This window comes from Lathamus discolor, chromosome 6 (genome assembly GCF_037157495.1).
Source record: "Lathamus discolor isolate bLatDis1 chromosome 6, bLatDis1.hap1, whole genome shotgun sequence".
NCBI classification, from domain to species: domain Eukaryota; kingdom Metazoa; phylum Chordata; class Aves; order Psittaciformes; family Psittacidae; genus Lathamus; species Lathamus discolor.
In genome coordinates, this window is record NC_088889.1 from 60,849,836 (window position 1) to 60,865,092 (window position 15,257).

The 15,257-nt window shown below is 40.2% G+C and overlaps 1 protein-coding gene across 13 annotated transcripts in view; it reads right to left on the bottom strand.

Annotated features, from left to right (window-relative positions):
* Nucleotides 1-951: 951 nt before the first annotated feature.
* Nucleotides 952-15,257, bottom strand: part of PPFIBP2 (PPFIA binding protein 2) — a 106,963-nt gene continuing 92,657 nt past the window's right edge. For 8 of the 13 annotated variants that reach the window (XM_065683113.1, XM_065683105.1, XM_065683102.1 and 5 more), the window contains 14 exons: nucleotides 15,017-15,085; nucleotides 13,966-14,026; nucleotides 12,102-12,143; nucleotides 10,170-10,314; nucleotides 8,571-8,603; nucleotides 7,862-8,000; nucleotides 7,098-7,226; nucleotides 6,431-6,581; nucleotides 6,147-6,258; nucleotides 5,625-5,713; nucleotides 4,919-5,041; nucleotides 3,948-4,076; nucleotides 2,143-2,331; nucleotides 952-1,713 (listed from right to left, as the gene is read on the bottom strand). In XM_065683113.1, coding sequence (XP_065539185.1) covers nucleotides 1,525-1,713; nucleotides 2,143-2,331; nucleotides 3,948-4,076; nucleotides 4,919-5,041; nucleotides 5,625-5,713; nucleotides 6,147-6,258; nucleotides 6,431-6,581; nucleotides 7,098-7,226; nucleotides 7,862-8,000; nucleotides 8,571-8,603; nucleotides 10,170-10,314; nucleotides 12,102-12,143; nucleotides 13,966-14,026; nucleotides 15,017-15,085 — 1,600 coding nt within the window. In that variant the 3' untranslated portion in view covers nucleotides 952-1,524. The remainder of the gene's footprint in view (nucleotides 1,714-2,142; nucleotides 2,332-3,947; nucleotides 4,077-4,918; nucleotides 5,042-5,624; nucleotides 5,714-6,146; nucleotides 6,259-6,430; nucleotides 6,582-7,097; nucleotides 7,227-7,861; nucleotides 8,001-8,570; nucleotides 8,604-10,169; nucleotides 10,315-12,101; nucleotides 12,144-13,965; nucleotides 14,027-15,016; nucleotides 15,086-15,257) is intronic. The other 5 variants (XM_065683115.1, XM_065683103.1, XM_065683108.1 and 2 more) reach the window with 4 other exon arrangements.

Genomic DNA, 15,257 nt, shown 5'->3' on the forward strand with positions numbered 1-15,257 from the left:
CTTTGGGAGGTATCTGTGCCTGGACAAGTGAAGTTGTGGGAAGTTTAAAAGTTCTGATTTCTGCATGGTCACTAAAAAGCCTCCATGCTAAAAGGTATGTGAGACCCATTTAACTGTAGGAAGAGTGGATCCAGGTCAAGACTGATTTCATGAAACTTTAGCTGTAATTTGCAGAAGGAAAGAAAAACCTTAACTGATACTGTCAATAGAGAATGTTTTCTTGATGGTGTAACACTTCTTATACTTCTGGCAGTTGCCTTTGACAGGCAAGATGTGAGAGTCCTTCATGATACAGTCCCACCTACTCTTAGGTAAAAGGTTATCACTTCTAGGGAACTGAGATTTCTGTGCATGACTGCATGCTCAGAAGTCCCACTTAATTGAAAGACCATGTTCCTAGAGGAAAATCCAGGATTTTGGTACTGCCTGAACAACTGCTTAGTGTAAGCTCTTGGCTCAAAGTTACTGCAGTCACTTGCAAAGCTCTTCACTGTGCAAGTGCAAATCTATGCTCAGTTACAGTCAGGATTTGGTATGGGCCCTGCTGAGGAACAGTACTTCATTTTACTAAGGTAAATCTTTCAATTAACATTGAAAAAGATAATGGTTAGGTGAAGAACACAAATGATGAGATGATGTTAGATGCAGGAAACCATGCAGATGAAAAATTACCTTCACAGTTAGTCTTTTCAATTTTGCGACCATTCTCTTATCAGGCTTAAAATGTTTTTATCTCATGTCAGGCACCACTGGAGATAGGGCAGTTCACCCCAGCTGCCCCCGTCCGGCTCTTGTGTGTTGATGAAGTTCACACAAGGCTCCACGAGCTCCGTTTTTCAGGGTTTACATCCCTTTACACACAGGGAAGTTGAACAACATTTTATGGGTTTTAGTCTTCCTCATTAGTCTGTGTGATGTCTGGAGAGTTTCATGCACAAGTTCACTACTACGTAAGAAAAGTGAATTATTTCGGTACTGGTTTATTAATAGTCTTGTTCTATGCATTGTTTTCACATACACCCTTCTAAGCAAAACTACTCCCCACTGTACATAATGAAAGAAAAATTCAGTTGGATTCTTTGATTAATGTCCATTAAAAATATAAAATCCAGTTGTCATTTAATATATACCTTGATAACTTTGTACAAATCAGTCCAAATAACTTTATTACATTTAAAAACCACCCATAAAGATCAGGAAAAAACTAGTGTGCCATATTGAGATTATGAAAGCTAGAAGTACAAGTCTTGTGTTTCCTGCCACCACCACCTTAATTGTCAAAATACATCGATCTTCATAGTGTAAAGGTGTCATATACCTGAAAAAGGGCTTGAAGATGGAAGAGTTTATATGATACTGATTAAAAAAATTAACCTGACATTCTTAAGATAGAACTCTTTCTAGTGTCCACAGCCAGTAGTTTCTCAGTAAGTTCATGCGGATGCAGCAAATACTTTGTTACATGCTAACATTTGGTTATTTGCAAGCTTTGGAATGCATGAAGAGGATGAGACGAGAATGGCATCAGTCTGTCTGTCCCACCTGATCCAGCTCCCTGTCAGTGACGGGACTAAGGCCTTTGTATCCACCATAGTTTTTCTGAGAACCATTTGTAGCACCTGGGTTTGTATCCATAGGACAAATGTAGTCTGTTGATTCATCAAATTTCTTTTTCCTTAAATTTCCAAAATGTGAAAATCCAAGTTTCTTTGGCTAAAACAAGAAGACAACACAGTAAGTTTTGAATAAGAAAAATAAGGTTGTCCTTTAAACATTCAACACCCTCTTTTTTTTTCTATCTACTGCTATACTGTAGTCCTTTAAGTACATAGATTCTGAATTAAATCAATTTGTTTTCAAAGCCGGAGTTATACTTGATGTTAAGTACATTTAGGTAGTGTTCCTTCTAAGAAAAGATGGAAGGTAAACGAGACCAATGGAATTGCATGATTATTTCAAGAGCTGATTTAAACAGATAGACATAAATTAATTCTAGATACTGAAGCATTTAAGGAAAACCTAACACTGCTCCTTCTAGAGCTGACCTCTCCCTGGCCCATGTTTGTTCCTTATCCTCTCTACAAGAGAGGAGAGAGGAACTCTGAAATTCCCAAGTATCTCCCTTTCGAAAGCAGGACGTACCCGGACTTTGGCAGTGGTGGTCAGAGGTGCGTATGCTGTGGACTCTGTTATTTCTCTCTTTTCTTGTTGAGCCTCTGGTCCAATTAATACGTTGAAATTGGTTGTCAGGTGCCGCCGCAGCAGAGTCTTCTGAGGGGGAATATTCAGCAGCATTGCCAGTGTGTCACCATTGAAGCGAGGTTCCAGAAGCTGTTAAAATATTGGCAAAATAGGGGTTTTTACATGGTTAAATATATGTGATAAGAAGCCATTACAGTACTTGTCAGAGGAATTTGTCATTGCTAAGCTGTCTATATTAGGCCTTTTATAACTCACTCATGATGCCAACCTCATGAAGTTCAACCATGCCAAGTGCAAGGTCCTACACCTGGGTCGGAGCAATCCCAGGCACGGCTACAGACTGGGCAAAGAAGAGATTCAGAGCAGCCCTGAGGAGAAGGACTTGGGGGTGCTGGTCAATGAGAAAATGAACATGAGCCGGCTTCAGTGTGCACTCACAGCCCAGAAAGCCAACCGTACCCTGGGCTGCATCAAAAGGAACGTGACCAGCAGGTCGAATGAGGTGATCCTGCCCCTCTCCTCTGCTCTTGTGAGACCTCACCTGGAGTATTGTGTGCAGTTCTGGTGTCCTCAACATAAAAAGGACATGGAACTGCTGGAACAAGTCCAGAGGAGGGCCATGAGGATGATCAGGGGACTGGAGCACCTCCCGTATGAAGACAGGCTGAGGAAGTTGGGGCTGTTCAGCCTGGAGAAAAGAAGGCTGCATGGAGACCTCATAGCAGCCTTCAAGTACCTGAAGGGGGCCTATAGGGATGCAGTGGAGGGTCTCTTCATCAGGGACTGTAGTGACAGGACAAGGGGTAATGGGTTCAAACTTAAACAGGGAAGTTCTTTACTGTAAGGGTGGTGAGGCACTGGAATGGACTGCCCAGGGAGGCTGTGAATGCTCCATCCCTGGCAGTGTTCAAGGCCAGGTTGGATGAAGCCCTGGGTGGTATGGTTTAGTGTGAGGTGTCTCTGCCCATGGCAGGTGGGTTGGAACTAGATCATCTTAAGGTCCTTTCCAACCCCATCTATTCTATGATTCTATGATATGATACTCATTAGGGTTTGAATGGGAAATACATGAATATGAACACTAAGAGCTGCAGAACTTGATTGTATTTATATTTATCATCAAACCTTGTATTTGATTGGATTGCATGACTTTGTTTTCAGAATTTTCTCCCCTACTCAGAGTATAAACTAAATCTTAGCACGTATTTTTCTATTTCATTTTTGCAGAATTTCTACAGCACTAGAATCAGGGTATTTCAGAAGTCTGACTTTATTAGGCTGCAAACAGTTCTGAATATTTTGTACTAAAACCCATCATTCCTGACTGCCAACAAGACTGCTGTGCATTCAGGACATCATTTACTGTGGCTCAGAATTCTATTAAAGCCACTCCAAACAACACTTGATGATGCTTTATTAATAAGTAACTTTCCCATGGTACAGTTTGGGTTTTGGTTGGTTTGCTTTTTAATGTACTGCTGTTAAACACTCATGCACAGCTCGACTTTCATTATAAAACTTGTTTTAGCAGTTCCTTTTTATTTTAGCTTTCCTTTACAAAATTAAGATGCATGGATCAGACAAATAGGCACTTTACAAGGCCTGATCATGCTGTGGTATCGCAGATAGATATATCTGTTTCCTCTGGCTGGACAAACACCGGGTAAAACATGTTTTATGTTACAGTCTGTCAGTTTTCTGTGGATGTGTAGTAAAGCATTAAAACAAATGTGAAGAAGTCTTACAATCAGAGCACCATGTACTCCACTTCCTCGAAGGTTCGGTGCGTATTCTGCCAGGTCGACTGATCTGAGCCATTCCATCACTCTGTGGTTGGACCACTGGACAACTTCAGATGGTGACCCGTTACTCTGCTGAAGTAACCAGAGGTCATGATGACACTGTAGCCTGTATTGTCACTGCACATTCACAACATGTGCCCTCAGTTCAGATAAAACCGTTGCTCCTCCTGTCCCTCAAGGAAAGAGCTGTGTTTTTTCCATAGATTCTAAGGTATTGTTCTGGGTCAAGTTGAAATCCCATACACTGCAACAAGTAATATAACCGTAGAGACCACAGATGCCAGGTAAAAAAGAAGGGAGCATTTTGAGAACAATATTATTGTCAGGCTTTAATACAAAATGAACAAGTTATGCTGACTTATTGTCAGGTTTTAATACTAAATGAATAAGGCTGATGAAGTAAGGCAGAAACCTTACAGTCTTTGAGAGTTAAAAATTAGGAGAGGCAAAGAAAAAACATTCCAAATTACTATCTACCTCAAAAGTTGAATTAACTTCTAAACAAATGATTTATCAAGGGAAGTGCATGACATCAGCTAGTAAGTGGCTCAAGCACGTCAGGACTGCGTAGATTTTTATTAATGCTCCATCCCTGGCAGTGTTCAAGGCCAGGTTGGACAGAGCCTTGGGTGACCTGGTTTAGTGTGAGGTGTCCCTGCCCATGGCACGGGGGTTGGAACTAGATGATCTTAAGGTCCTTTCTTCCAACCCTAACTATTCTATGATTCTATTATTGGTGAGTACATGTTACATTCCAGAGCTGGAAAGCAAGCAGCATATCTACTGCTTTACGCGCAACTCCCTATTAGCAGTGATTCTACTGTATCCTTGCACACTGCTGACAGTCTGTCACCTTTGGCTGGAATCAGGTAATTATTACTTGTTTAAGTTAATTTATTTAAACATACTCTTACCTCCTCAACTGGTCTCCTGCGTAGACAGTGGGGGTTAAAACCGTTGATGTGCAGCACATGAATGGCACATTTAATACTCAGGTGATGCAGCTGACTGGTGACTTTCAGAAAGAGAAGGTCATTCTGTGAAGGGGAGAGCCCTTTAAGTGGCACAGAATACATACCAGAATAGGTACTTTCCCCAGGAAGAAAGATGTTAAATTTGCTATGTAGTTTTACGTAAAGACAAGGCTGTACTTCTGAAAACAGCTATATTATGTATTTTTTTCATAGCACAGTTAACAAAAACAATTATCCAGCTGTAAGAAAACACAGTGGCTATGTGTGGTGCTGCTCATGTGGTTGGAGCTGTACCATTTACTGGATTTGCTGCTTATCTTTAGCTTATTTAATATTGCTAAGTTGGTGAGGAGAACAATGAACTCCTGAAGCTGTCTAAAATAAGTAATTTTTACATGTAATCATGGTGTGCCACATGGCACTGAAAGAAAGACTGTGGAAGTTAGCTGTAGCATATCCTGTGACTTATTTTGTGTACCTTAGGAATAGTAATTATGCATCAGACAACACAAATGAGCTACTACGGGCACTATTTCCATCTTGCAAAAAATTCTTTAACTGCTCACATTCAAAGGAAAATTGTAAAGTTCTTTGCTTATTCTGAAGTTAAATTTGGTTAAACTAGGAAAAAGAAGTTTTAGCTTACCACAGTTAAGTACTGCAACATTCTCCCATCCACTCTGGCTTCATGAAACTGGTCTTTGTACTGAGGTAAACCAATGTCATCGAGCCATCCTGCAGATAGAAGAACAACAGTGTACCCAAATCCGGGTAAGTGAGAATGAAGCCCTTCTCCCCTTCTTGTCTGGACTGGCTTCTTCTGAGGCATTCAGGTAGCTCCTTCTACCTGTTCACCCTTCCAAAGATCAGCCTCTCCCCAGAAGCCTGAAAGCATTCCCACTGAACAGTTCCATCCACAATACCCCCGTGATGTTATACATACAGTGTGTGAGAGATTGCAGGGAAGTAAATATGGGGGTTCAATCTAGTGACAGAGTACCCCTTGGAAGATCGTACTGTAGGGCTGTATATGTCAAGAACAACACAAAATCATCATTCTACCATGTTAAAACTTTGTGCTCTTAAAAAGATGCCTGGTAACTACTTAAACACATACAGTAGGTGTGAGGGAAATTGCTTTCCAAACCAGTCCAGTTCAAACACTTACGTGTCACCCAGATATGATCAAGCTGTGCAGACTTCTCATCTTGTTTTGCATTTATTGATTTAATGGCCAGAACTAATTTCTTCCTGTGCAGTGGATGCTTTATTCCCATTTCCTGCAACAATAACCATTAACAAGTATTTTGCCTTGCTCTTTTTATCTCATTAGGTATCTACAACTATTGATACTACATAGCAATATGGTAAAGCTGCCAATTGTTTGAAGAAACCTGATTGTACAGAATCAATATGTATGGCTGCTAGAGGGAAACAGTTATAGAATATTACCTTTTCCATGTCCTGAGGTGTCGCAGTCAACAGCATATGGCCTGAAGTCACCCACTGCCGTGCAAATATGACATACTGACCAAGACCAAAGTCCTCAAGCCAGTTACAAACTCTTTCAGTGCTCCACTGAGCAAATGGAGCATTGTAGTCACTGAAAAGCACAAGAAATGTGTGGGAAATCTTAAAGAACAGGGTGATGGTTATTGTCAGAAAGATCATCGTGTGCCAGGGGCAGCACTGCAGCACATGTTTGTTACTGTGCTTTGGCTTACGCAGTACTGAAAGCCAACAGCCACTCTCACAGCATGGGCTCTGGTACTAGTGTCCTGCTAATCTGCCTGCCCAGCCTCAGCCTGTGAATGATGTCAGGGCAGTAATTTTCTATTTGAAAAGAAAGGGAATTGCTGAATCCTGAGCACTTCACAGATATTCCCATGGGAGATGATGATAAATTAGTTTTCTTGTTCTTTAACAAGGTGTATTTTTTGACACTAACAGCAGCTAGCGCTGCAACCTGCAGCTGAAGGAGCACAGATGGGGCATAATTCAGGATGCAGTTGTGTAATGAAGCACACTGGGGAAAAACGTATTTCACAAGGGCAGGGTCTGGCTGTTGAGCACATTTAAGAATACCACGTAATACACACACTGTGAGAGGAACCATTACCTTTTCTGGCCTTTGGTTTCCTTTGATCTGGACAACCGAGGCCCAGCTGTTGCACGGAGGCCACCTCTTCGAAACTCTGCCAACCCCAGGTCGTCTGCAGGGAAGTTACCTGACTGAGTTCTTCTTATTCTTTCAAGACAAGAGTACCACAACAGTAGTATTAGCTTGCAACAGAGAACACTTGGTTGTATGGAAACTATAGTGACAACTAGAAGTTGTATTAATCTCCCCGTAAACCACAACCACCCAGTTCACATGGTAGATGCAGAAATTCACCAAAACCTGTCTAGGCCTAACTCTGAGGAAATAAAAGAGCTCTGCAGAGCAGCCATCTGATTTTTAAATCCAGTTACTGATCCACCCTGCAAGCCAGACCTGTGAATGTCTGCTGTCCTGAAGCAGGAAAATCAAACACAGTAACCCTCAGTCCCCCTGCTATTTGTTTCTTCTGTTCTCTCTCATTTTTTTTGCCCAATGCTTTCTGAAATGAACAACTTAATAGAATTTTTCATAGCTAATGAAACTGGTAGCTTATTAAATTATTAGCATTAAGATGACAGCTTCTTTCTTCCAACAGCACAATACTGAAGACACTACCACCCACATGTACACAGAGACACACTAGTACAGTCACAGAGCTGCCCTCTCTCCTGTTCCTAAATCTTACTTTATTCTTACTGTAGATCTTGCAGCTCTTGCTGAGAACTGTATTCATTCTCAGCCAAACTGCTTTGATGTGGAACTAAAAGAAAAAATGACCTTACTTTCCCCAGATTTTCTTGATCCCTTTTGGACTCTTTTTGTTTTCTGGAGACAATGGAGACTGTGGGCCTGAATCCGTTCCCGAAGAAAGAGGTGAAAGGTCATCTGAAACTACTGTACCATCCACGTTCTCTGTGTCTCCTGGGTTAAGAACAGCAATATAGTCACATTTTATACAGACTGCTATCAAAGTTGTTATCTGGGAAACTCATGTTTAAATGCAGAACACAAAAAAGGAAAGACCCCTAGAAAAGTTCATGTATAAAACCCCCATGCTCAGAAGGTGAAAAAAATAGCTGTACATTTCATACAAACAGAAAGTAATAAAACATTGTGTACACCAGTACTGCTAGTTCAGTTGTTTGTATGTTAATTCCATCGTTTTTATTAATTTAAGGTCTTCAGACTGAAGCAGGCTCTTCAGACTCTTGCCTTGCCTATTCTTAACACCATAACTCCTCCATCAAAGTTGGAATTTTTCTGTCAACTTCAGTGAGAACAGAATGAAAGCAGGAATAAGTATCTTAAAAAGAAATCCCATCCAACTGCAATGCAGCAAAAGCTGTTACTTCCATTCAGCACTGCGCTTCAGGAATTCAGTCTGGATGGCCCATGTGGTGGTGTTACTATTTCATGGAGAAAGGGAAGAGGAAAGGAAAAAAGCAAGCAGCAAAATTCACGTTAAAGTTGCATCTTGTTTGGATACGGTACCTAGCACTGGTGCACTGACACTCCTGATGCGATCTTCAGTCATCCCAAGAAGCAGAAAGCCAGATGAAGAAGCAAAGAAGATATAAAACACCAGCAAAATAAAGTTACAGAAGAGCAAAGAAGTCAGCTAAGCATTAAAAGCAGAAACAAAAAGAAAAGAAGCAATTATGGTGCTTGATATGGAAGTGAATATGCATCGGTGTGCACAAGCACCAGTAATTCTGTACAGATCATCTTAGATAGATCTGTTGTTTGTGGGGTTTGGGTTTTTTATGAACTATTCTTAGTTTTAACACATTAACCATGACCTACAGAGCTCCACAAAACCTGCAGAATGTCTGAAATGAAGCAATATCTAAAGTTACACCAACTTCCTCTGAAATACAGAATTAGAGGTGTAAAGGTTTGCTTCACATGCAAGAAACAAACCCACCTGAATAAAAAATTGTTACTTCACTGTGTTTAAGGAGTCATTGTTTCCTTTACAAGATCATCCATCCCTGGATAATACTGCAGTTAAAGATACAGTAGCATGGCTCCTGCATTGCCTACAATGTTGCAGTCACAGAAAAAACCCTTTCAAACAAACTCTAAACAGCCTACAGCCTATTGTAATCTTGAATCTACAGGCCCTGGCAGCTTTTAGGACCATGGGGCCTTTAGTAAAACCCACCAAACAAAAAAGCTGCCAGTATAATTTTTAAAGTGTAGACAAACTTCAAAATCACAAGTGATGCTCTTGTGCTCTTCAGCCCTTGGCAAGTAAATACCTGGCTCTGTGCCTTGCTGTAATACTTTCTGTATTGCAATATATCCATGCTCAAGATGCCAATGAAAACAAATTAACACAGGCTTCCACACACAGCTGTGGTTGTGAATAACAATATCCTCACATTTTGAAAATCCACCCATGATTTCCTATACCTAGCAAGTCAGTTTTTCACATGTGGCTCCCCACAAGCTCCAGCAACCAACAGTGCTGACACTGGGATTTTTGCCTGAAATGTGCACGTTAGTGCTAGATATACTGTGAAGTTTCACCCACTGAAAGGCAGCGGAATCGCAGGGCACGGGTTGGTTTGTTTCACTTAATCCATCAATGTAGCATACATTTCTTAGAAGTATTGATGGTGTGCCTGGCTCTGCATTTGTGTTTGCTTGCTTTTTAAGAAAATGTCAGCAAGCTCAGGGGAGCACTGGAAGTGTGCTGGAAGAAAACAATGCTTATTCATGTTGCTAATGCATTTGCATCTCTAGAATTTCCATTTCTTAGTTACAGATATGTTGCCTTTAAGAGTGCTCTCCCCACAATGTCCAAAGCAGTCAGTGTCTCTTCATTACTTATGCTGTTAATGATGTCAGCAAATTCTAACATCAAGTGCAACAGAAAAGAACGCTCTAAGTTTAAGCCATCCTTTAACCTCCAAGTAAGCTGATGTGGTATATATTAGGTACATTGTTACAAAAAAAGTAGAACTTTCCTTAAGTACATCTTCTGAAGGTCACAGTCTGTTGTTCTGGTATAACATATTATACACCATATTATGTCCTAGCTTCTCGGTTTGCTTTTCGCCCTCCCAGCGAGGTGTAGATACATACTCAGGCCCAGAAAGCTGTTATCCTCAGATTCATTCACACCAGATCCATCTGATGAATTACATGTTCCCTGCTCTCCGTTCTGCAGGGGTCGAGGCAGCTTCCCTGGCAAGGTTTGGTACTTGCTGCCTTTCGCAAGCGGCTTACTCTGTTGTTTTATAAAGAGGGAAAAATAAGTAAGTACAAAATCAAACCACAGCATTTGCAATCCAGTACACAGGAACTTAAAAGCTGAGGAAAAAGTACTTGAACCCAAAATGGCATCACCCCCTCCACGTTCCTGCTTACAGATCATTCATGTTGAATCTCAGTTAGTTGACGGTTTTCTCGCCAAGACACTGCCTTCTCTTCCCCCATCTGCCTTTCTCCTCCGCTTCAGCCAGACTATTACATTATAATATACAATATATGTTGAATGTTACCTGGTTTCATCATAAGGACCCAGCACTATATAATACCTTGGTCCTTCCACTTCCAGAAATGCACTTGGTCACTTCTCAGATCATTCTTTGTCCTGTCAATTATTACCCCTCTTTTTCACCAAACTGTCTACGTTTCTGCCTCACAATTATATCTTGCTGGAATTTAAGCCAAAAAAAAGTATTCGTGTAACTCAAATTTGTCAGACACTTTTGTCCATCCCTGCTAACAACAGCAAAAGAATCAACAATGAAGTTGGGGTACAGAAATTTAACTCTTGTAAGAACCAAGATCTCTGTATAGATAAAAAAAAAAAATTATAGCTATAGTTGCCAAATATATAGCTAAATAAATAATTTATTATAGAACCTAAGCACTAGGGATACTTCTGATATTTGATAAAAACATAGACTGAGCTGTTTTTTAGGGCTAGTCTGAATGGCTGCTCACTAAAACTTTTGTCTGTGTCAGGCTAAAATAAGCATCTAACATGTGCTTGCCTTCATGTATTGTAGGTACACAAACACAGTGCTACTAGCATCAGTGAGATTACTTATGTTGGAAGGACCTTCCTCCAGCCACACAGCTCCCAGGAGGTGGTCCTCAAAGCCTCAGCATGTCATATGTAAGGGGAACTGGTATGTAGGCTTTGCTGAAACCAGAATATCTCAATTTTCCTTGCATTCAGTTTTTCAGTGATCAGCTACTTGGAATCTTGATCCTTGTATCAGCGTAGAGGAGAACTTGCACATAAATCTGGGAGTTCTGAGCCTAACAAGATACTTAACAGCATTGTGAGACTTTTCCAATACTGAATCAAAATTAAAAGATATATCCCACAGCTGTCAAAACAATAGGGATATAGAAGTTTTTCCAGAAAAGCACTGAACCTGCAGCTCCAGCCAACGTCAGTGGGAGTGGTGTACATTCAATGTATGTCTAGAATAAGCTCATACTGGTAAATGGGGTTCAGTATCAGAAAGGAGGAAAACTTTGAACTGAAAATACTCAAAACATAGAAAACAGAAACACAGAGTATGCTCCTACTTAGTAATCCCATTCTAACATAATTGTTTTAAACTATTTAAAACATTGTCTGGGACAGGATGATACATGAAATATTTAAACAGATAACCACCTGTTTATCTATTCTTATTTCCAGGCTTAGAGGAATCTTTGTGATGCTGTAACTGCAGGCCTCAGTTCTCCTGTTTTGGCAACTGCAGGAGTACATCCTGACTTGCATCAAAAACTACACGAGTACAGAAACTGCTTCTTACATTAGTCCAGTATTTTCTGAAATTGCCTCACTTCAGCTTCTAGCCTCACATAAAAGCTTTTAGATTAAAAAAAAAAAGAGTTCCCTCTCAAATTCTCACCCCTGTTCTCAGAGTCTGTCAGTACTGGAACTATGCAAATGTTTTAAAAAGTAAAATGAACATGAAATAAAAACACAGCATACCGTCACAGCACGCCACAACAGACAAATGTTAAGAGAGTTGACAGTTAATATACCTCTTGTTCTACAACAGGCTGTACTGGCTTTCCGTCTACATACTATGGAGTTGCAGGGAGGGTAATTTCAAAGTTTTATGGAAAAAAAGCAACAAACAAATGTTAGTATTAGCATACATACACAGAACATCAATTGTAGTCTTATTGCTATAGTGATGCTACTTAATGCATTGACAATGTATTACAAGGTCTGTTATCTCTTCATTTCATTTCAATAACATATTTAATATCAAACATCGTTGTTCAAACCACTCTACAAAATTCGGGCCTGGTTCTGTTGTGAGCAAAGGAATTTTTCTACTTTTTAGGCTTCTGGGTGATTCCTCTAAACTTTAAACTGGGAACATGACAGCTGTTTAACAGTTCAAACAATATGAAAATGACTGATGTTAGAACAAACACAATACTTTATGTATGGAAACCATAAAAAGCTGTGATAGAAATGAGTGGATAAGAATATACGACATGGCTGGTCAGAGACACCAATGTGCTGTATTTTACTTTATTTTACATTTTCATTGCTCAACATAACTGCAATTTGAGCTTTGTGCAAAAGAGAACGGCTCCAGTAAGCAGCGCTGCTTGCACATGTTCTCTTGGATTTAATGCAAGAAGCAAGAAGTCTCGCTGAGTCAGCAAAGCAAGTTTCTTGTTGTGGTTGTAACTAATTCACATTTAGCCACTCACTCATAGGCATAAGGAGGTCTCAGTTATTTCACCAAGAAGCCTCATGACTAAATTAGAATGTAGGCTGGCTTGCTACAATTCTCTCATATCCTTGGTAGTTTCTTGCTCCCCGACAGACTGTGATTTAACTGATAGAGCAGCTTTACAGCCTAAATGCATAGGTACAGCCTTATCACACCATGTCACAGAGATAAAATACATTTTTGAATTCTGACAGGAAAATAAAAGTTAGGAAAAGAAAACAGACCTTCATAAATTCCACATGGAATGAATTTTAGTTCTGAACTCATCTGTCACATGTATGACCACAATCAAATGGATGCAACACAAATTTCAAACATTCCCTTTGGTTACTGTCATCTTCACAGATTTAAGAAAACCTTAAGAATTTTAAGAACTGAAACAACCATAATTCTAGTATCTGTTTTAAATGGCATTACTGAGTGTGGGTAATCCAGTATTAGGCCTAATTTGAGTATAGAAAGCATCAGTAACAGTCTCACAAAGCATTATTACATGTGCAGAGAAATTTCGGATTAGAGAATGACAAAACAAACCTCTGGACCATAATGTGAGACTTTGTAAATTGGAGAGTCTTTATTTTGGAATGGAATTAAGCCCTTGAATTAATAACAGTGCCCCTCCTGTTTTAACCGAGCCAGCATCACTGCTGTCTTCAGGAATGCCATTTGTATCAGAAATGTGAGTTAGGGAATGATACTCAACATTTACATGCAGACATTCAAAATTCAATCCTATGTGGAAATACCCCATCCCCATCTTTAATTACTTCCAGTATTTGTTGCCTTAACATTTTTAATTATTTGGAAGTTGAAATTATTTTTTAAACTCTTACCTATAAACAAAATACTACTGCAAATGACTCCTCATTAACATTATTTCTTGTATTTCTCTTGAGTATTTGTCTTCTCTTTCAGGTGAAAAGCTGAATTTGAGGATGTGTATGTATGGTGTGTCAACTCATTTGTTTATTCTAAGCTTGCATATGGGGTAAAAAAACCCCAACCTGAACTGTTCTATCATGAGGGCTTTTTCCCCCACATACAATGTCAGTGGTGGTTAGGGCTACTGTATGTGAAACAAAAATAATATTTATACTTGACCTTTACCTTTTAGTCATGACAACACCAGAAACTGCGACTGTAAATAAACCAACCTTTTCCAGGGATTCACTCTGCAAGTCTTCCAAGCTACTTGACTTTTTTTTCTGTGGAACCCTTAAAATAGTAACAGGCAAAAAAAAGCAACAGTTGGTACAACACAGTATGTTTGCATATGGCCCTACTGTATCATATGACAGCCATGTATATCATATGTCTGCGTATAGCATAATGCTGAGCTAGGAGATTGACTTGTTACATTTTTAGCCTAAAACACATGGTACTGGGAACAGCAATAAACAAAATCAGAAAGAGCATCAAGACATCCTCTGGTCAACAAAGAAAGGCAACAGGACACAATGTGCAGTTTTACATCTTTTATCTACAGGTGACTTTTTAAAGGCTCTTAACAGTACAGAGACAGTAGTAACTCTGTGAACAGTGTGCAAAATTGAAGGGTTTTAAAACTGGAAAAGGGCAAAAATATAGATATAAAAAAAATTCTGGCTGCATGTTATACATTTATAGAATCATAGAATCATAGAATAGTTAGGGTTGGAAAGGACCTCAAGATCATCTAGTCCCAACCTCCCTGCCATGGACAGGGACACCTCACGCTAAACCATCCCATCCAAGGCTTCATCCAGCCTGGCCTTCAACATTGCCAGGGATGGAGCACTCACAGCCTCCCTGGACAGTCCATTCCAGTGCCTCACCACCCTAACAGGAAAGAATTTCCTCCTCATATCCAATCTAAACTTCCCCTGTTTAAGTTTGAACCCGTTACCCCTTGTCCTATCACTACAGTCCCTGATGAAGAGTCCCTCCCCAGCATCCCTATAGGCCCCCTTCCGGTACTGGAAGGCTGCTATGAGGTCTCCACGCAGCCTTCTCTTCTCCAGGCTGAACAGCCCCAACTTCCTCAGTCTGTCTTCATACGGGAGGTGCTCCAGTCCCTTGATCATCCTTGTGGCCCTCCTCTGGACTTGTTCCAGCAGTTCCATGTCCTTTTTGTGTTGAGGACACCAGAACTGCACACAATACTCCAGGTGAGGTCTCACAAGAGCAGAGGGGCACGATCACCTCTTTTGAGTTACTCATTCTTACCTGCTAATGATTTCCAGAGATTCTTCTTGTGGAGAAGTTAAATTAGTTGAAGATACTGGAATGCTTCCACTTCAAACAGAATAAAACATACTGGTTTAAGTACTACAAGTATCTTCGGATATATAAAAGTGCTTATTTATTCCTGCAATTCAGACCTTATACAAATAAGTACTGCAAACTCCCACAGCAAACCCTGCTTTCACAACTACCCAAAAGTTCTTGCAAAGCCAAGAACAGGGAA